Below are 21,083 nucleotides of genomic sequence, written 5' to 3' on the forward strand. Positions count from 1 at the left end.
CAAAAGGACCCAGCACTGATCCAGGTCTCTAGTCGGTGAGGCTACCTTCTACGACAACTCTGGCTTCTCCCACAAAGCTGATGTCAAATCCAATTTACTACCTCATCTTGAATGCCGAGCGACTGGATCTTTTTGACTATCCTCCGTGTGGAACATTGTCAAATACCTTGCTAAAAGTCCACGTAGGCAACATCCACTGACCTGCCTTCATCCACTTCCCTGGTAACTTCCTTGATTGGTTAGACATGACCTATCATGCATGAAGCCATGCTTAATCAGTCCATGTCTATCCAAATACTTGTGTACCTGCCCCTTTAGAATGCCTTCCAATAACTTTACCACAACTCATGTTAGACTCACTGGCCTTAAAATTTTCTGGTTTATGTTTAGAGCCTTTTTTAAACATTGGAACAATATGGCCAGCCTCCAATCCTCTGGTACCCTTAGGGTGATTTAAATATCTCTGCTAGGGCCCTGGCAATTACTGCACTTGCCTCCTGTAGGGTCCGAGGGAGCCCCTTGTCAGGCCCTGGGGATTAGCACTCGGCAGAGATGGTGCTCGGTGCTCGGTGTCGGAGGGCTGGTCGGAGGCACGAAGTTGTCGGAAGTTTTCGGACGGACTCACAGTTGGCTGTGCTCGGGTGCTTCCAGAGGCTGCATCGGGAAGTTTTGCCGCGTTGGAGGTTTCTTCCTTCTGCCATCTGCGTGAGATGATGGGCTATCTGGGACTTTGAGACTTTTTTTTTTACCGTGCCCATGGTCTGCTCTTATCAAATTATGGTATTGCTTTGCACTGTTGTAACTGTATGTTATAATTATGTGGTTTTTTTGGTCAGTTAGTCTTGGTCTGTCTTGTGTTTATGTGATATCATACTGGAGGAACATTGAATTTCCCCTTGGGGATGAATAAAGTATCTATCTATCTATCTATCTATCTATTCACCCTGATTTGCCTCAGGACAGCGTACACCTCCTCTGTAACCCGTACAGGGTCCGTGAAGTTGATACTCTGTGTCCATCTACTGAGTAAACACAGATGCAAAAGATTTATTTAAGCTCTCCCCCCATCTGGTTTGGCTCCTCAGTTGGATTATCAATCTGATCTTCCAGAGGACCAGTTTTGTCCCTTGCAGTTCTTCAAAATCCTTCATCCTTCACATCTGCTAGAGCAACTTCTTTTATCCCTCCTGAACGGAATCATGGTTGGGGAAAAGGGTAAGGGCAAGGGAAAGCACCAGAGAGTCATTCTATAATTATCCATAAACCAATTGCTTGGAATCAAATGACCTTGCCTGGTGTCTCAGGGCTGGGTGTGCCTGCACCCGCCCCACCCCCCCTCCCCACACTCCCTCTTTGCTACCTGTCCCACAATGCCCCCCCCACCGCCGCCCAGCTCCTCCGCCGCACTCCAGCCTCCCCATTCCCAAATTCTTTGCTCCCACCGGATTTACAAACTCGCCCTCTGCTCCAGGCTGACAATACAGTACAGGTCCCCCCCCGCTATCCGAAAGTAGAGCATTCCTATGAAACCGTTTGTAAGCCGAAATGTCATAAAGTGAAGAAGCAATTACCATTAATTTATATGGGAAAAATTTTTGAGCGTTCCCAGACCCAAAAAAAACCCAACCAAATCAAACCAAATAACACATAAAACCTGAAATAACTCAAACATATAGTAAAAGCAGAAACGATATGATAAATATACACTATATAAAGTAGAAATATTGTATTTATGGAATAGTTTCACTTATCAAACTTGGGAAGACAGCGAGCCAAAATCGGCACGTATACGCCTTTGTACGTACATGCATACGCAAACAACTGCCCGCACAAGGCTTCACGGTCATTGTAGTCTTTCTCGGGGTAAACACACGTATAAAGCGGGCGTCTTTTTTTTTTGTAAAAGGGAAAATCCTCTTTAGTTAGCGAAAACAGGTACTATTGTAGGTCGGTCTTAACAGCGAGCTGTCGTAAAGCGAATGTTCGAAAGACGGGGCCACCTGTTCTGTGCAAAAGTCTTGGGCACCCTCACTGTGGGGCTTTTGCACAGAACTCTGTGGGACTTTTGCACAGAACTCTGTGGGATTCCTCCCACATTCCAACGTACTGCTGAGGGTTAGTTATTGGTGGGAATGCTGTGTTGGCGAGACTTGCGGGCTGCCCCCAGCACACTTCCAGATTGTGTTGGTCGTTGATGCATTTCACTGTAGGTTTAGACGCTCGTGTCAAATAAAGATAAAATGGGTTGGATAGCATTGGTAGAAATGGGTATGTGATTGACATTAATTCAGTAGTCTGAAAGACCTGTTCCTGTGCACTATTTCCTCCTAGCTAACTACAGCTACAGAATCAGTCAGCTTAATGTCAGAGTTCGTCCCTCAGCACATACTCCTGCGGCCTAGGATGTCGCTGTCAGCAGGCTCCTGTGTTAGTGAGCACAGGTGCCCACCTGCTGATTCAGTGTCCGAATGCCGGATGCAGTGCCTACCTGGATGTGTCAGTAATGGTTGAGCCCCCTGTGCTACAGCTCAGGTTGTAGTTGGGTTGGTGGGCTGTGTCGCTTTCCCTCAGTACTTGGGTCCTGCCGAAGGGTCTCGGCCCGAAATGTCGACTGTACACATAGATGCTGCCTGCCCTGCTGTGTTCCTCCAGCGTTTTGTGTGTGTTGTTTGGGTGTTGGGCTGTGTTTTCCTTCCTCAGTCAAGAATGCAATCAGCTGAACCGCCCAACGATTTGATTTGGTGACTGTCGGATTGTGGTGCAGAATCATTACTTTTCTTGTAGTTTAACTTATGCTTGTTTGTATTTCTATACAATCACCTGGATCTGTGTGGTTGTTCAGTGAGTTTTCCGTGGTTACAGTTGTCTCTATCTCTCGGGAAAGTTTTTTTGGTTTCTGTGGTGGGTGTCACATTACACAAATCTGGCTATTTGATTGGTTGACTGTTATCTGTTGGAATTTCAATGGAATTTTTTGTTATCAGTAGTCTTGCGTAAGAAGATGACACTCCTACTTTCATGTTCCCTTGTTCCCTCGTTCCAAGCTTCTTCCCTCCTGTTTATTGCTCTTGTAAAGCTTGATAAAATGATTTGTCAGCGGCAAGTTTTATGCCTGATTCTTAACTTCTGAAGGTCCTCTGGATCGCAGGAGCTTCCGGATCCAAAAGTGACCCTCCCCTTCGCTTCCAATCCCGTCCTGTTCCCTTGCCCTTCAGCCCATCTAGTCTGTGCCGACCATCAATCTGTCTCACCCCATTGACCTAAACCTATCCAAATTTCTCTTAAGTATTGAAATAGGTCCTGCATTCACTTTCTGTGCTGGCAGCTCGTTCCCCACACTCACCACCATGAGTGAAGAAATTCCCCCTCGTGTTCCCCTTAAACATTTCACCTTTCCCTCTTAACCCATGACCTCTAGTTCTAGTCTCACCCAAACTCAGTGGAAAAAGTCTGCCTTGCATTTACCCTGTCTATACCCCTCATAATTTTGTATATTTCTATCAAATCTCCCCTCCATCTTTTATGTTCTAGGGAATAAAGTCCTAACCTTTTCAATCTTTCTTTATAACTCAGGTCCTCCAGTCCTGACAACATCTTGGGGAAATTTTCTCTCCACTCTTTCAATCTTATTTACATTTGTAGGCGGGTGACTAAAACTAGACACAATATTCCAAAGTAGGCCTCACCAAACAGTATACAACTTCATCATAACATCCCAATTTCTGTACTCAGTACATTTTTACGAAAGCCAATTGCCAAAAGCTTTCTTGTCAACCCCAACTACCTGCAGCACCGCTTTCAAGGAATTATGATCCCTCTGTTCTACTGCTTTTGTTCTTAATATATCTGTAGAAACCATTAGAATTCTTCTTCACTTTCTGTTAGAGCAACCTCGTGTCTTTTAGCCTTCCCGATTTCCTCCTTAAATGTTCTTTCATTTCTTACACTCATTAAGAACCTCATTTCTTCCTGACTACTTATGTACTATGATCACTGGATGGAAAGTGTTCCCCAGTCACCTACCCTGTCTCATTCCCTGTAGGAGATCTAGTATTGTAGCGATGTGCTACACACAGTGCTGAAATAACGACACGCAGTCGGTAAGTCGTTTCGAGACTAGTTTATTCAAACTTAGAGGCACTGACATTTAATCCTTAACGCACGCCCTCTCTGGGCGGAAATGACGTCAGAGGTGCATTACCAAAGTCTCCCCCCGTGCGCTGGCTATTTGTGAGCCGGTTCGCCTGCGCAGAAAGTGGGTCGCCACATAACCCCCCCCCCCCCCCCCCCCCAGAACTGGCGATACACCCCCCAATGTCCACAGTCTGGATCAGCCTCTGTTTGGGAGGTCTGCCTCTGCGCCGCGGTGCCTGAACCTCGACCGGCTGCGCCAAGTCCACATGGGCTGGTTTGAGTCGGTCCACCGTGAAAACCTCCTCTTTCCCCCCAATGTCCAGAATGTACGTGGACCCGTTGTTGTTGATCACCTTGAACGGCCCCTCGTACGGCCGCTGTGGCGGTGCCCGGTGTCCGCCCCTTCATACAAACACAAACTTACAGTTCTGCAGGTCTTTGGGTACGTGGGTTGGGGTCTGTCCGTGCTGTGAAGTTGGTATGGGGGCCAAGTTGCCGAGCCTTTCGCGTAGTCTGTCCAGGACTGCTGCGGGTTCTTCCTCTTGCCCCCTTGGGGCTGGTATGAACTCTCCTGGGATGGCCAGGGGCGCGCTGTACACCAACTCGGCCAACGAGGCGTGCAGATCCTCTTTGGGCGCTGTACGAATTCCAAGCAGGACCCAGGAAAGCTTGTCCACCCAGTTAGGTCCTCTCAGGCGGGCCATGAGAGCCGACTTCAAGTGACGGTGGAAGCGTTCCACCAGTCCGTTCAACTGTGGGTGGTAGGCAGTAGTGTGGTGTAGCTGCATTCCCAACAGGCTGGCCACAGCCGACCACAGGCTGTAGGTGAACTGGGCGCCTCTGTCGGAGGTAATGTGGGCCGGTACCCCAAAGCATGCTACCCAGGTTGCGATCGGTGCTCGGGCGCAGGAATCGGCAGATGTGTCGGTGAGCGGTACCGCGCTCCTCGGGACACTGGTAGGGGGCTCACGATATCCACATGAATGCGGTCGAACCTCCGGTGGGTGGGTTCGAACTGCTGCGGCGGGGCTTTAGTGTGCCGCTGCACCTTGACTGTTTGGCACTGCGCGCACGTTCTGGCCCATTCACTAACCTGCTTGTGAAGTCCGTGCCACGCGAACTTGCTGGAGACCAGCCGGACGGTTGTCCTGATAGATGGGTGCGTCAAACCGTGTATGGAGTCGAAAACTCGCCGCCTCCAGGCTGCCGGGACGATGGGGTGAGGTTGGCCAGCAGCCACGTCGCACAGGAGGGTCCTCTCACCTGGGCCTACGAGAAAGTCCTGCAGCTGCAAACCCGAGACTGCGGTCCTGTAGCTGGGCATCTCGTCGTCTGCCTGCTGCATCTCCGCCAGTGCTGCATAGTCCACTCCCAGGGACAGGGCCTCGACAACTGGTCTGGAGAGTGCGTCCGCCATGACGTTGTCCTTTCCTGAGACATGCTGGATGTCCGTCATGTACTCGGAGATGTAGGACAGATGTCGCTGCTGGTGAGCCGACCAGGGATCGGACACCTTCGTGAACACGAAGGTCAACGGTTTGTGGTCCGTGAACGCGGTGAACGGCCTGCCTTCTAAGAAGTACCGGAAATGCCGGATTGCCAGATACAGTGCCAACAGCTCCCAGTCGAAGGCACTGTACTTGAGTTCGGGCGGTCATAGGTGCTTGCTGAAGAACGCCAGGGGTTGCCAGCGCCCCTTGATGAGCTGCTCCAGCACCCCACCGACTGCTGTGTCGGATGCGTCCACCGTGAGGGCGGTCGGAACGTCCGTTCTGGGGTGCACCAGCATCACGGCATCTGCCAAGGCTTCCTTGGCTTTAACGAAAGCGGCCGCGGCCTCCTTGTCCCAAGTAATGTCCTTGCCTTTACCCGACATCAGGGTGTACAAAGGGCACATGATACAGGCTGCTGAGGGGAGGAAACAGTGGTAGAAGTTCACCATACCTACGAACTCCTGCAGGCCTTTGACCGTGTTGGGCCGGGCAAAGTGGTGGATCGTGTCTACCTTGGCGGGCAGAGGTGTTGCCCCGTCTTTGGTAATCGTGTGGCCCAGGAAGTCGATGGTATCGAGACCGAACTGGCATTTGGCCGGGTTGATCGTGAGGCCAAAATCACTCAGGAGGGAGTAGAGCTGGCGGAGGTGGGACAGATGCTCCTGACAACAACTGCTGGCTATAAGGATGTCATCCAAATAGATGAATGCAAAGTCCAGGTCGCGTCCCACCGCGTCCATTAGCCGCTGGAATGTCTGTGCGGCATTCTTCAGGCCGAACAGCATTCGGAGGAACTCGAACAGGCCGAACGGGGTGATGAGTGCTGCTTTGGGGATGTCTTCAGGGTGCACCGGGATTTGATGGTATCCCGGACGAGGTCTACTTTGGAAAAGATTCTTGCCCCGTGCAGGTTTGCTGCAAAGTCCTGAATGTGCAGCACGGGGTAGCGGTCTAGAGTGGTAGCCTCGGTCAGTCTGCGGTAGTTGCCGCATGGTCTCCAACCCCCGGCTGCTTTGGGCACCATGTGCATGGGGGAGGCCCATGGGCTGTCGGACCTCCGTACGATCCCCAATTCCTCCATCCGTTTGAACTCCTCCTTCGCCAGGCGGTGATTTTCCGGGGGGAGCCTTCGTGCGCGGGCGTGGAGGGGTGGTCCCTGGGTCGGAATGTGGTGCTGTACCCCATGTCTGGGCATGGCTGCCGTGAACTGTGGTGCCAGAATCGATGGAAAGTCCGCCAGGATTCTGGTGAATTCGTTGTCCGACAGCGTGATGGAGTCCAGGTGTGGGGCCGGCAACTTGGCTTCACCCAGGGAGAACGTCTGGAAAGTCTCGGCATGTACCAGTCTTTTCCCTTGCAAGTCGACCAGTAGGCTGTGAGCTCGCAAGAAGTCCGCCCCCAGGAGTGGTTGGGCCACAGCGGCCAGTGTGAAGTCCCATGTGAACCGGCTGGCGCCAAACTGCAGCTGCACTATGGGGGTGCCATAGGTCCGTATCGTGCTGCCGTTTGCGGCCCTCAGGGTGGGTCCTGGCTTCCTGTTGCGGGTGTCGTACCCCGTCGGGGGCAAGACGCTGATCTCTGCTCCGGTGTAGACCAAGAAGCAGCGTCCCGACTGTCTGTCCCAGACGTACAAGAGGCTGTCCTGGTGGCCAGCCGCCATAGTCATTATCGGCAGCTGGCCTTGGCCCTGGCCCTTGCAGGGCGGGCGACAACGGCGGGCTTCTGTGCCCCACCGCTAGTGGTAGAAACACCGCTGTTCACTGGCCTCCTCACTTCTGCCTCTGTGTTATGTGCCCCCCCCCCCCCCCCCCCCGCGGAGCCTGGTCTGGTCTGCTGCTGGGTGTGTGGCCTGATAATCTGACCGACGGACACCACGCTCTCCCCCTTGGCTTTCCACAGCACGTCTGCCCGGGCCGCCACCTTCCGGGGGTCGCTGAAATCTGCGTCGGCAAGCAGCAGATGCATGTCCTTAGGCAGTTGCTCTAGGAACGCTTGCTCGAACATGAGGCAGGGCTTGTGTCCGTCAGCCAGGGACAGCATCTCGTTCATCAATGCTGACGGCAGACTGTCTCCCAAACCGTCCAGGTGAAGCAGGCGGGCACCTCGCTCACGCCGTGAGAGGCCAAAGGTCCCAATGAGCAGCGCTTTGTATGCTTCATATTTGCCTTCTTCCGGGGGCGACTGTATGAATTCCGCAACCTGGGCGGCCGTCTCCTGGTCAAGGGCGCTCACCACGTGGTAGTAACATGTGGAATCAGAGGATATCTGCCGAATCTGGAACTGGGCTTCTGCTTGGCTAAACCACACGCGTGGTCGCAGCGTCCAGAAAGTCGGCAGTTTTAGTGAAACTGCGTGAACAGATGAAGAGTCGGTCATCTTTGGTCCAAATCCCGTTTGGACCATCAGGGTCACCAATGTAGCGATGTGCTACACACAGCGCTGAAATAACGACACGCAGTCGGTAAGTCGTTTCGAGACTAGTTTATTCAAACTTCACGGCGCTGGCATTTAATCCTTAGCGCCCGCCCTCTCTGGGCGGAAATGACGTCAGAGGTGCATTACCAAAGTCTCCTCCCGTGCGCTGGCTATTTGTGAGCCCATTCGCCTGCGCAGAAAGTGGGTCACCACAGTGTCACATTTTGTCTAGTTGGGACCTCTATGTTTTGATTAAGGAAACTTTCCTGAACACATTTGACAAACTCTTTCCCATCTAGCATTTCTACAGTATGGGAGTCCCAGTCAATATGTGGAAAGTTAAAATCACCTACTATCGTACTGTATGTTTCTTGCACCAATCTGTGATCTCTACTAATTTGCTTCTTGGACTGTTGGGTGGTCTAAAATATAATCCTATTAATGTGGTTACACCTTACTTATTCCACACTTCTGCCAATAAAGCCTCACTAGTTGAGCTCTCCAGTATATCCTGACAGAGCACTACTAATCCTGACTAGTAATGCCACTCCCTTTCCTTTAACCCCTCCCACTCTTATCACATCCAAGTCAACGGAACCCTGGAGTATTGAGCTGCCAGTCTTGCCCCTGCTACAACCAAGTCTCACTCCATAATTCCACGTGCTGATCCATGCTCTAAGTTCATTGGCTTTTCCTACAATGATCCTTGCATTGAAATATATGCAGTTTCTCAGAAATTATCACAGGATTGGGAATAAAAAGGCAATAATATGGATTGAGCAGCAAATCACCCACTGTGCTGCCCCGTGTCTGCCCTCTGACGTGGCCTGGTGATCTACTGATTTGCACTTAGTTACCCCCGAAGGTGCCTTGTCAGCATCTTCTTGAGACAGACATTATGTGTTGACCTTGCCAGCAACGTCTCACTCCAACACTGACTAAGGCTTTCTTCCCATCCTCTTCAAAACCTTTCTTCTTAGTTCTGGACACTGCTGGCCAAGAGGAGTTTGGTGCGATGAGGGAACAATACATGAGGTCGGGCGAGGGTTTCCTTCTCGTCTTTGCCATCAATGATCGGGGAAGGTAAGATCTTCTGCCTTTCTTATTCCAGTGGTGTTTCTGTGCAGAGAGGTCCATTTTCCCCCTGGTTACTTGGTGGTAATCTGCCCTGATTCACAGAGGAGGGAGAGGTCTGGTCAACAGACCCATTTGGCATCCACTTGGCTCCCCTTTGGCCTGTGACCCTTTGGGTACCACTGCTGTTAGACCACAAGACCATAAAATATAGGAGCAGAATAAAACATTTAATCCATCGAGTCTGCTCTGCCATTCTTTGAGACCATAAAACACAGGAGCTGATTTAGACCATTCAGCCCATCATGTCTGCTTGACGATTCCTTTGTAAGACCATAAAGACACAGGCCATTCAGCCCATCAAGTTTTCTCCACCTTTCAATCATGGCTGATTTATTACCCCTCTCAAACCCATTCTCCTGTAACCTTTGACACCCTTACCAATCGGAAACCTATCATCCTCCACTTTAAATATGCTCGGTGATTTGGCCTCCACAGCCGTCTGTGGCAATGAATTCCACAGATTCACCACCCTCTGGCTAAAGGAACGTCTCCTCATCTCTGTTCTAAAGAGATGTTCTTCTATACAATGTTTCAATCAATAGTAAACAGATTACTGACCATCTCCAGGTTAAGAGTATGCAATTTATGAACATGAGAATAAGTTAAGTATAATATTAAAATAAAATTCCCAAGTGGGCACATGCATCCATTCCTTTGAATGGCTTGACTGTTTTATTATGGATATGAGATAGACAAGGAACCAGTGTGTCCAAGATGGGCTGAATATCCTCCCTCCTGCAATGCGCCTCTCTGGATTCAAGCCAAGCTTCCTCTTGGGAATCCCAGGTCTAATTGACCACATTCCAGAAGGATTTAACATGACCTCAGACAGATGTCTGTCCCATCCCCACTTTCTTACCGTCAGATCCCTTTGTTTCCATGGTAACGCAAAGAAAAAGCTGGAATCCCACTGGGTGCTGGTCAGATTGAATCCATGGAGGTTGGTCTTGCATTCCCGGGAACACCAGGGGAATCTCCAAGCCTAGTCATCTACGGTTTTGTGTTGGGCTTCGGAATTTGGGGAGAGAGAATAGGATTGGATTCACTTTCCCCATTGGCTTACCAACTCAGCCATCATCAAAGCTCGCTCCACAAGAGTTTTGACTATTATGTGGGTTTCAAATTACCTCCTTGGATGCATTAGCACCGCGAGACAAAAGAGGAGCATTTGTACTGGAGGAGAGAAAGCTAGGGAGAAATATCTCCCTCTTACTTTCCAGTGTCTCTCCAAAACTCCACTCCCCATCAGCATATCTCAGACAGCCTCCCTGTTGTCTGTAGAACCCCCCATCCTATGGACATCCTTGGAGATTCTGGAATCCTTGGACCTCCTCCAAAGTTGAAAGTAAGATTTATTATCTGGGTACACACGTCCCCACATACAACCCTGAGATTCTTTTCCTGCGGGCATGCTCAGCAAATCTATAGCGTAGTAACTGTAAACAGGATCAATGAAAGAGCAAGAGTGTAGAAGACAGCAAACTGCTGAAATGCAACTATAAATAAATAACAAGACCATGAAATAACAAGATAGAGTCCTCAAAGTAAGACCATCGGTTGTGGGAATATCTCAATAGATGAGTGTAATTATCCTCTTTTGTTCAAGAGCCTGATGGTTGAGGGGTAGAAACATTAGAGACATTTAAGAGACTCCTAGACAGACATGTGGATGATAGAAAAATGTGGGAGAGAAGGTTCAGATTGAGTTTAAAGTGGGTTAAAAGTTTGGCACAGCATGGCACGTGGGCAGGGCTTGTACTGAGCTGTTACGTTCTTCGTTCCCCCACAACCTCTGGGCCTCACTGTGCTTCCATCAGATTGCAAAATCCCAAACGAAAACCTTGCTTCCGTTTCTTCTGCAGCTTCGACGAGATCAGCAAGTTCCACCGGCAGATTTTGCGAGTGAAAGACAGGGACGAGTTTCCCATGATCCTCATTGGCAACAAGGCTGACCTCGAACACCAGCGACAGGTTGGTCTCGCCCGGGCGAGCAGATCTGACGGTGGTGGGGTGGGGGGTGTGGAATTGTATCAAGTTGATAAGTAACCGCTGGTTTTGCAGGTGACGAAAGAAGAATCTGACAATCTGGCCCGGCAACTCAAAGTAACCTATCTGGAGGCCTCCGCCAAAATACGGTTGAACGTAGATAACGCATTCCACAATCTAGTGCGAGCGATACGGTAAGCTCTTTAACCACTCAGTGGTGAGACTCAAGTACGTTAATGAGTGCTGGGGGAGGGTGGGTTAGTTGCAGAAGGAGGAATGGTCCAACTGGGCCCATAAGGGTCACACATCACGGAAGTGGGCCTGTTGGCCTGTAACTGGTCCATGACAATGAAGATCTCCATCTAAGGTAGTCCCATTTGCTCGCCTTTTGCCCATGTTCCATCCTTTTCTATCCATGTACCCGTACAATTATCCTGCTCAACCACTTCCACTGGAAGTTCTTGCCATCACCTGGGTGAGAAGGTTGACCCTTTCCATCCAGATGCTTTTGGCTCTCTTCCCTTTTGATCCTATCCCCTCCAGTTCTTGCTTCGCCAACCCTGGGGGCGAAAGCACTGAGTGTGCATTGACCCTATCTGTGCCCCTCATGATCTTACACCCCTCTATAATATCGCCTCCTCATTCTCCTCTGCAGTAATGAGCAAAGTTGCACCCTGTTCAGCCTCACTCATAACTCGGTGCCTTGAGGCCTCGGAGGGGCCGCTGGGTCCTGATGCTCGTGGGGTGAGGGGGGTGGGGGTTTGGTTCTGATAGATCCTGATGGTCTTGGGGACATCACCGAAATTCTGAGATTTATGGATTGGACTGAGATCCATAGTGGCCTATTGCTGTTCTATGTTGTCTTCCATGTTGTTGATGCTTCCCCATTCTTGATGCTGATTGGCAGGCTGGAAGTTTGGGTCATCTGTTGGGTTTTTTTGTGGGGTGGGGGGGTTTGGGGTTTGTGAGTTTCTGTTTCTTTTTTGTGTGCTGGAGGGGAAGGTAGGATGGATATCTCCCAACTATCCTCATTGGTTCTTATTTATGGCTCTCTGGAGAAGACATGGTAGGAGTCCATGTCAGAAAAAATGCTGGGAACCCCTGATCTGGGCCTTTCAATATTTAGTAGATCTCCCCCCCCCCCTTATTCTTCTAAATTCCAGCAAGTACAGGCCCAGAGCCATCAAATGCACCTCGTATGTTAACCCTTTCATTCCTGGGATCACTCTCGTGAACCTCCTCTGGATCCCCTCCGATGCCAGCACATCCTTTCTCAGATACGTTGCCCAAAACTGCCCAAGATACTTCAAGTGTGATCTAATTAATGCTTTATCTGCTTGCTTTTATATTTTAGTCCTCTCAAGATAGATGCTAAAGTTGTATAGCTTTGATTTTTAAAAAAAAATTTCTTCCCACAGGAAGTTCCAGGAGCTTGAAACCCCCCCGAGCCCACAGCCCAAGCCCACGAAGGGGGAGTCTAATGGTTGTCCGTGTGTCCTCCTGTGAGCCCGACTTTGCCCCTTGGCGCGAGTTGGCTTTGCTTCAAGCCGGAGCCTCGGGACATCCGCTCCTTTTGTCTTCCTCCACAGCATCTACCGACGAGCCCCCCCCCCCCCCACCCCACCCTCTGGAACCCAATGACCATCGTGGAGCAGCTGAAGATCACCCCCCTCCCCCCACCTCCCCCACCAGCTCAGCAATGGCACTCTGCAAGTGGGTCCATGTTTGCTGCCTGGGAGACCGTGCCTGGGGACTGGTTCAATCCGTTTCCTCGCAGGCATCTCTTTCCACGGGGTGGTGGTGGTGGGGGGTGGAGGGTGGGGAATAAGGAACGTCTCCAGTGACCTATTCCTTGCTGAGTGGCTGGAATACTGGGAAATTCCTCTGGGAATATGAAGCCAGGAATGCTGGAGAGGGTGGGGGATTTTTTTGTAACTGTGTTGGGGGAAGGTATTAGGGTCGGAGGAGAGATGTACCAAGGTCAACCTTGTCCTACTGTAGTTGACACTACGGGTCACTTGTTGCTTTAAACCTTATTGTCTTTCTCAAAGGGGCTTTGCATGTTAACTCTACAAGACCTTGATGTCCAGGAAGAGAGGAATAGGCCAGGAGGCCCACAGAGTGTCGGCATTGACTGGAACTGTGGGTCTCAGCTTCATCTGCTCAACAGGTCAAAGCGACAAGAAGCTGGTGGGGAATCGAGAATGGAGGACATGAGTTTAGGGCGAGAGGGGAAAGATTTAATACAAATTTGAGAGGCAACTCTTTTGCCCACAGGGCGGTCAGTTTATGGAGCGAGCTGCCAGAGGAGCTGGCTGAGGCAGGTACAAGAAGAATTTTTAAAGTGGAACTCAGGCTGGTACATGGCTGAGAGCAGGATGTTCCCAGCCCTGGGGTCCATGGACCTTTTGCTCAGTGGAATGGGTCCTGGTTGGGACCCCCTGATTTAGAGGGATGTGGGCCAAATGCAGGCAAAAGGGAACGGATGATGTGGGAATCTTGGTCAGCATGGGACAGATGGGCCAAAGGGCCTGATGCCAAGCTCTATGACCACCCTAGTGCTGAGGACCCTGTCGAGACTAACTGTTTTCATTTCGGCACATGATCTTGTGTAGTCGAGGTGGGGTTACACTAACAGGTTTGGTATATGACTGGGGCAGTGTAGAGAGTTCTGTTGTTCAACCACATGACCCAATGGGTGGAGCCTGCTTCCCCAACACCTCTGCTTGACAGGACAGTAAGATGGTTACTATCAATTGCTCCCTCGTTGGATAGGGCCCATGCCAAGAGAAGTAGTTCCTTTTTGGACCAACTTGACATCTCCGGATATAGAGTGCCTGCTCCTGGTCACTGTTGCAATGTTGCCTCTGAGATTATTGTAATGGGGAATGAATTGCTATCAAGGGTGACTGACTCTCGAAGCTCCTCTGACTTGGTTACTGTGAGGGGTGGGGAGCAACATTCTCTCTAATTTATCTTTGAACATCTGTGTGGACCAACCATTGCTCTAAGCAGGAAATTTTTACACTGCCTGAAATCTGCGTGGCACTTTAGAAAAACATTATGTATTAGAAAATTACATGAAATTGCACGGCAACGACGGCTATGTGCGTGGAAGCGTTTTGGTTACTGTGCGGTCGTGTAGCTTAGAGGGAACAATGGTGAAGAGCTGGGCTAAGGTGACAGTGTTGATCCATGACTGTAGCATTCCTCTGGTCCCGGAATTCCGTCATTCCTATTCCCACTCCCGCTACTGCCATCTGTAGCTGCGGTTGGAATTTCCTGTTGAGACTGTAAACAGGACTGGCCCATTGCAACCCAAGTGCTTGATGTCTTTCTACGACGCTGGTTATTGCAGAATTCCGCAGATGATTCCAGCTCTCAGTTTCCCCGTCCTTCATGTGCCATTCCTTGGGATTTGCAAGCCCCCTTTTGTATCCATTTCTAATTGCAACCCCCTTCCTAGACGGAATTAATCTACTCCTGTTGCACACCAGCGTTGGGCTTCACATTGGCTGCCCCTGGGTGTGTGTGCAGACTCCAGTGACCCTCCCTTAGCACCCGACAGAGACAAGAATGTTGAAATGAGGGGCCAGGATTAGGAGGCTGAGGGAGGTGTGTGTGGAATCGTCCCAATACAGACTACTACATCCCCACATTTCCAGCCTTTAACAGCCCCTTAGCAGAGCATCTTGACATCTTATGAACTTCCCTGTTGATTCATGTTCTTCCCAAGTTGTGCATTTTGTTCCAAGTCTCCCTCCAGTGTTGTCCAATCGCTGACTTGCCTGTAGCTAGTTGGGGATGTCCGGGTGTGTCTAATTCCATTCCTGATTGGTTGGTGAATAACAGGCCATGTGATTGGTGCTACCATCACCGTGCTCGCTCCCCCGGTGAGCAGTGGGCCTTCTCCACTGATGTGTCACTGGACAATCCCGCATCCAGTTTGCCGGCTGCTGATTCCCGTGCTTCCCACGAGCTTTCTGGGCTCACTGGAAAGCCAATTACAGGTCCTGCCCAGGTTACGCCAGGCTTCTGCTCCTGAGAATCGCTCGTGATCTGAAGAGTTCATAAGTCTGAAATCCAGCTGTTTCACTCAGTTATTCTGACCTCTCCAAGATGAAATGATATATTTTTAAATTTTACTGAGATACCACGTGGAATAGGCCCTTCCAGCCCTTCGAGCAGACCCCCGATTTAATCTTGGCCTTATCGCAGGACAATTTACAATGACCAATTAACCTACCAACCAGTATGTCTTTGGACTGTGGGAGGAAACCCAAGCACCCAGAGGAAACCCACACGGTCACGGGGAGAACACACAAACTCCTTACTGGCAGCGGCAGGAATTGAACCTGGGTCGTCCGTACTGTAAAGTGCAGTGCTAACCGTATTGCCACAAACGTATCCCGTCCGGGAGAAGTCCCCTGAGGGAAATGGCAAATCCCTCGCAGAGGTCTCCCAAACACTCCTTTGAATGCATGGGCTGTACATGTTGGGTGTTTGGAGCCTGTATTGCACTGTATACCATCTCAAGCAGTAAGAGTATGGGGCATAAATCCATTCTGGCATCTCCACAGTCCTGAGGGTGCTGGATTTCCATAATTTCATAATTCTTGATGATTGATAGCCAAAGATTTTGATAATTTCTTTGCTTTGGAATGTCCTGGGTGCTTGGATCATAAAGTAGAAGATGGATCCCTCCAATTATGTGATTGTAACAACGACAGATTATTTTAACACCCCCTCCCCCCTTCTCTACTGGGCAACACGGACCAGAGCCAGGTCTTAGGACCAGAATTCAACGTTCACTGCAGACCGTAGGCACCATTGTACACCGGGATTGGACGGTCCACTGCTCGGCCATGCCAGTCTGTTCCTCTGCAATGCCCCTTGAGTCAATCCAGACCCAGAGCTGGCGTGACACCTCCCAGCCCTGGAAAGTGATGTTTGAGGGTGTCTTTCCTGAATGTGCTCCGTGGAGTAGTCTTGCAGAGAGAGTTGGTGGTTGAAGGGTTGAGAGGTCAAGATCAAGGAGAGGAAGCCCCGATCCCAAGGGAATAAGGATATCAGACTCTGTCTGCTTCCTTTCTGTGTTCGGGACCTTCTGCCAGAAGTAAGCACCATCTCGTGGTGGGATGTACCAAGCAAGTATTCTGCAGTATTTCAGCACTGGAGGGATAACGCTTTGACTTGTGTTCAGTGTTGAGCAGTTAAAAGTAGCTTTTGTGCCTCACCCAGGTCTGGCCACAAGGTGCAAGTATGTGCCACCTCTGGGACTTGCGCAACTCTCTGACCTCCTCAACTCCACCTCACCATCTGTTTCCCGGTCCTCCCCAGCACCATTGACCACCCAAACTCTTTTAATCATTCACCTTTAACTATTGTTAGGTTAGGCTTATGATGTACAGTTAGGGGTACATTTTGTGTTTATATTGGAGCAGGGACTGTCTCTCCAGCACAGCTGGGTGTGGTATCTCACTGTAAATGTTCATTCAAAGTCATTAAAGTACATTTGTAATAAAGCCTTGTTTCCGTGGTTGTTATGGGGATGTTTGGCTGAGTTTGTCATCCTTCCTAACACAACATTTGGCTGAGTCCAGTGCGTCTGACTCATGGGCATACTGCCTCTGTTTGTGACCTTGGCCCAGAGTTTAATGCCCTCCAGCTTGATCTCTGTGCACTTGGACTCGAAGGTAGGAGTGGTAAGGTTCTAAATCTGAATATGATACCTTCAGAAAATATTCCACGCCCTTTAGGAAGGGTGTTGAGATCTTTAGAGAGAGGGGCTTTTAAAGACAATCCTCTAGTTCTGTCTCACTGTTTAAAATTCAGTTGCCGTGGTGGGATTTGAACTCTGTTCTGTGGAATATTAGTTTATTAGTCCAGTAAATTAATTGTAACATCACCAGCAGACTGCAATTAGTAAGGATGGGCACGGTTGCCACAATTATTCTCGACATTGGCCCTCCTCAAAGTTGAGTACTTAGCCCCCTCCCACCAAAAACTCTTCTCCCTGTACACACATGACTGCGTGACCTCAAGAATTTGGAGCCATAGAGGAGTACAGCACTGAAGCAGGTCCTTTGGCCCATCTAATCTATGTTCAACCGTTTTAAGCTGCCTATTCCCAACAATTTGCACCAGGACCATAGCCCTCTGTACCTCTACCTCTTCTCTTAACCCTTGAAATTGAGCTCACATGGACCACTTGCTCATTCCACACATTCATGAAGTTTCCCCTCGTGTTCCCTTTAAACTTTTCACCTTTAACCCTTTAGCCATGACCTCAGGTTGTAGTCCCACTCAACCTACACAATTTATTGGAGGAGATAGAGGGCTTAGTGACATGGTTTCATGATAACCTTTTCCTCAACGTCAACAAAACAAATGGCATTTCCTTTGGTAGATCCAAAATTTATATCTCCAGCCCATTATACCTTCAAAATTCAAAGTAAATTATTACCAAAGTATGTATATAACTATGGGATTTATTTTCTTGTGGGCATACTCAATAAATTCAATGATAGAATAATAACCACAATGGAATCAATGAAAGACGGCATCACCGATTCTTCAGAAGCTATTCCGTGCTCTACCGCAGGGGTTCCCAATCTGAGGTCCACGGACCCCTTGGCTAATGGTAGGGGTCCATGGCATGAAGAAGGATGGGAACCCAGGTTCTGAAGGAGGAATCTCACCAGAAGGTGGTGAATCAGAGTTTACTGCCCCAGACAGCTGTTGAGGCCAAGTCATTGGGTATATTTTAAGTGGAGGTTGATAGCTTCTTGATTAGTCAAGGAGGCCAGGAGAGGAATAATAAAGAGGAATAATACCTGAAGAGGGAACATTTGGGGATTAATTGATGAGTTTTCAAGAACCTAGAATTTGAAAAATTGGGAATATTTTTGTGGTGGAAACATGAGGCCATTCAACCCCTTCTAGTTTGAGCCTGTCCCAGATGAGAAACGTTGAACCTGCCTCTTTGCCTGACCGGCTGGTCTTCATCTTATGTAGAAGAAACAAGCGCAATACCTTCCGTGTTCAAAGCTCAAAACATCAAAGCAAATCTGCTACCTCGAGATTCATTTTCTTGCTGGTATTCACAGCAGAACAAAGAAATACAATAGAATCAATGGCAAGCTACACCAAAGGCTAACCAACAACCAACGTGCAAAGGAAGACTTTGTGCAAATACAAAAAAAGTATGTAAATTATCACAAAATAATACTGAGAACATGAGTTGTCAAGTTCTTGAAAGTGGAAGGCTGTGGATTCAGTTGTGTTGAGGTGAGTGAAGTTGTCCACACTTGTTCAAGAGCCTGAGAGGTTGAGGGGTAACAACTGTTCCTGATCCTGGTGGCGTGGGACCTGAGGCTCCTGTACCCCCTTCCTAAATGCAGCAGTGGCCTGGGTGGTGGGGATCCTCAAAGATCTACCACTTGCTGTGTGGACTTTACAGTTCTTGGCCACTGAGTGTATGTTCATGGTTTTCTGCTGCTGTGGCCCATCCACATCAAAGTTCAATGTGTTGTGTGTTCTGAGATAGTATTTTTCACACTACTGTTGTAACACATGGTTATTTGAGTCACTGTTGCCTTCCTGTTAGCTTGAACCAGTCTGTCCATTCTCAGCTGAATTCATTAACAAGGCATTTTCGCCCACAGAACTGCAGCTCACTGGATGTTTATTATGGGTTTTTTGTTTGCACCATCCTCTGTAAACTCTGGAAACTGTTGTATGTGAAAATCCCAGATCGGCAGTTTCTGAAATACTCAAACCACCCCATCTGGCACCAGCAATCATTGCACAGTCACATTTCTTCCCCATTCTTACGTTTGGTCTGAACGACAGCTGAACCTCTTGACCATTGCATTAATGAGCAGGTGTACCTCAAATTGGCCACTGAGTGTACAGTAATAAAACAGCAGAGACAGGAAGTGAATCTTCACAGTGCTTAGGCCACTGCCGCAGTATTGCGGTATCCCAGACTGGTGCCACCATAAAGCGCTGTGCTAATCGCTACAGTACTGTGCCACAGATGATCACAACTTGTGATCAGAAAAAACACCACACTCTGCCAGATTCATTTTGTCCAGTCTGCTGGAGGAGAGTTGAAGATGGCTGCGATACTGCTCCACACCAGTAGGTGGCAAAGCCTCCTAACTCTAGGACGTAAAGAGATCTCCCAGAGCACGTACATGGCTGTGTGTGCTGTCGGTGGATCCTCTTCACTGAAAGACAAATGGACAGAAAAGTTACCCCACCCACAAGGAGAGAATACCAAATCTACAGCACTTTTTATACCCACGCCTGTTAAGTTAACTGTCAGAGATGTGGATTTTGTTATAACATTGGAATCTAAACAGTGAATCTGCACACACTGTTCAAGGTAAATTTATTATCGAGGTACACATACGTCACCATATACAACCCTGAGTTTCGTTTTCTTGCAGGCATTCACCGTAAGTACAGCGAAAACAATGGAATCGGTGAAATACCGCACCCAACAGGATGGACAAACAACCAATGTGCAAAAGACCACAAAAATGTGCAGATACTAAAAAGTAAAAATAATAATAAGTAAACAGGCAATAAATAGCGAGAACATGAGGTGAAGAGCCCTTAGGTTGTGGGGACAATTCAGTGATGGGGCAGCCAGAACTGTATTACAATACTCTCAAGTGTGGCCTAACCAGAGTTTAGGCCAAATTGTCCTGACAAGTTGCATCTCCATCCGGTATGGGAGCAGCTGAGCATCGGAACAGAAGTCCCTACAGATGACCGTGAGAGTGGCTGAGAGGATCATAGGGGTCTCCCCACCATCCATCGGGGACTTTTATCAGGAGTGCTGTCAATGAGGGGCCCTTAGCAATTATTAATAACCCCACCAATCCATCCAGCTTCCTCTTTGACGGGAAAACTGATGCATAAAATCAAGAATGGTCAGCATAGGAAACAATCTTTTCCCCCCTGGCATTCGAGGTGTCACTGGTTAATCTGTTCTGTTATCTTACAATATTTAATTTATGCACTTCAGTTTGTTTATTTATGTGTAATCCAACTGTAGATTTCATCCTTACTTTCATAATTTATTGTGTTACGTGTGTAGTGTATTACTCCTTTACTCCCTGTGTACCCATGACAGTATCGCCACCCACAGCTCCAATCTGCTCATTAAATTTGCCGACGACAATACATTGATTGGCCTTACCTCAGACAATAACAAAGTGGCCTACAGGGAAGAAGTCAGCTTTCTGACACAGTGGTGTCAAGAAAGCAACCTCTCCCTCAACGTCGCAAGAACAAAGGAGCTGGTTGTGGACTACAGGGGGGAATGGAGACAGGCTAACTCCTACTGCCATCAGTGGATCTGGGGTTGAGAGGGTGAACAGCTTCAAGTTCCTAGGCATACACATCACTGAGGACCTCATGTGGTCTGTACACACCAGCTGTGTGGTGAAAAAGGCACCCAAATTCTAAGAACTTTCTACAGGGGCACAACTGAGAGCATCCTGACTGGCTGCATCACTGCCTGGACTGGGAACTGTACCTCCCTCAATCGCAGGACTCTGCAGAGAGTGGTGCAGACAGCCCAGCGCATCTGTAGTTGTGAACTTCCCATAATCCAGGACATTCACAAGGACAGGTGTGTAAAAAGGGCCAAAAGGATCATTGGGGACCCAAGTCACCCCAACCACAATCTATTCCAGCTGCTACCATCCGGGAAGCAGTACCGCAGCATAAAAGCCAGGACCAACAGGCTCCAGGATAACTTCTTCCACCAGGCCATCAGACTGATGATTTGAGTGTACTCTATATTATGTTGACTTTTATTTATTATAAATTATTATAAGTTACTATGATTGCACATTGCACATTTAGATGGAGATGTAAAGATTTTTACCCCTCATGTTT

At 48.9% G+C, this 21,083-nt stretch overlaps 1 protein-coding gene across 1 annotated transcript in view; it reads left to right on the forward strand.

Annotated features, from left to right (window-relative positions):
- The window catches only part of LOC140719058 (ras-related protein R-Ras2-like), a 66,271-nt gene extending 49,581 nt beyond the window's left edge, over positions 1 to 16,690 (forward strand). Inside the window, exons 3-6 of the mRNA XM_073033433.1 lie at positions 9,023 to 9,125; positions 11,042 to 11,150; positions 11,241 to 11,359; positions 12,584 to 16,690. Of these exons, the coding sequence (XP_072889534.1) occupies positions 9,023 to 9,125; positions 11,042 to 11,150; positions 11,241 to 11,359; positions 12,584 to 12,671 (419 nt within the window). The 3' untranslated portion in view covers positions 12,672 to 16,690. The remainder of the gene's footprint in view (positions 1 to 9,022; positions 9,126 to 11,041; positions 11,151 to 11,240; positions 11,360 to 12,583) is intronic.
- The last annotated feature ends 4,393 nt before the right edge of the window (positions 16,691 to 21,083 follow it).

This window comes from Hemitrygon akajei, chromosome 31 (assembly GCF_048418815.1).
Source record: "Hemitrygon akajei chromosome 31, sHemAka1.3, whole genome shotgun sequence".
Classification (NCBI taxonomy): domain Eukaryota; kingdom Metazoa; phylum Chordata; class Chondrichthyes; order Myliobatiformes; family Dasyatidae; genus Hemitrygon; species Hemitrygon akajei.